Source organism: Vairimorpha ceranae (genome assembly GCF_000988165.1).
Source record: "Vairimorpha ceranae strain PA08 1199 chromosome Unknown NODE_514, whole genome shotgun sequence".
NCBI lineage: Eukaryota > Fungi > Microsporidia > Nosematidae > Vairimorpha > Vairimorpha ceranae.
In genome coordinates, this window is record NW_020169799.1 from 1 (window position 1) to 754 (window position 754).

The following is a 754-nucleotide window of genomic DNA, read 5'->3' on the forward strand; positions in this document are numbered from 1 at the left end:
AAAGGGAAAGGGGTAGAAATTTATATGGACGACATTGTTATATACAGTAGTAATATTGAAGAATATGATCGATTTTTAGAGAAATCCTGGGAAGGTTAAAGGAGAACAATATGAAACTTAACCCAAATAAAATACAGTTCTGTGAAAAAGAGGTAAAATTGCTTGGCATTGGTTTGAATGGTGTAGATATTACGCCATCGGAGATTAAGAAGAATAAAGCATTGGAGTTCCCAGTGCCGACAGAAGTATCTGATGTAAGAAGGTTTTTGGGATTAACTGGATGGTTTAGAGACTTCATAAAAGACTACGCAGCGAAGATAATAAAATTTACAGATAGTTTACAAGGTAAAGGTAAGGATTGGAAATGGACTGAAGAGATGAATCTAAAGTTTATAAACTTGAAAAAAACATTGAGCGAATTAGGAAAAAAGCTTCGGATTGTGGATTATGAGAAAGAATTTTTACTAAGGACGGATGCAAGTAACATAGGAATGGGTGCGGGACAAAGAAAAATGGTCTCGGTTCAGTGGGCATCGAAGAAGTTTACGCCAACGGAGATGAAGTATGGAATATCTGAGAAAGAAATGTATGCGATGTTTTGGGCCGTAAAAAAATTGAATATGAACTTAGAGGAAGAAGATTTAAAATAGAAACAGATCACAAAGCCTTAGCAGAGATTAGAAATAAACCGGATTTTAACAATGCAAGAGTAAATAGATGGGCGGAAAAGATACAGGAGTTTGGTTTCGAGATT

The 754-nt window shown here is 35.3% G+C and overlaps 1 protein-coding gene across 1 annotated transcript; it reads left to right on the plus strand.

Moving 5' to 3' along the window:
* Positions 1–110: 110 nt before the first annotated feature.
* On the plus strand, positions 111–650 carry AAJ76_514000111 (enzymatic polyprotein endonuclease reverse; the record flags this gene model as incomplete). Its single annotated transcript, XM_024475927.1, has 1 exon — positions 111–650. One exon carries the CDS (start codon positions 111–113, stop codon positions 648–650), a length of 540 nt encoding a protein of 179 aa, XP_024329284.1.
* Positions 651–754: the final 104 nt, after the last annotated feature.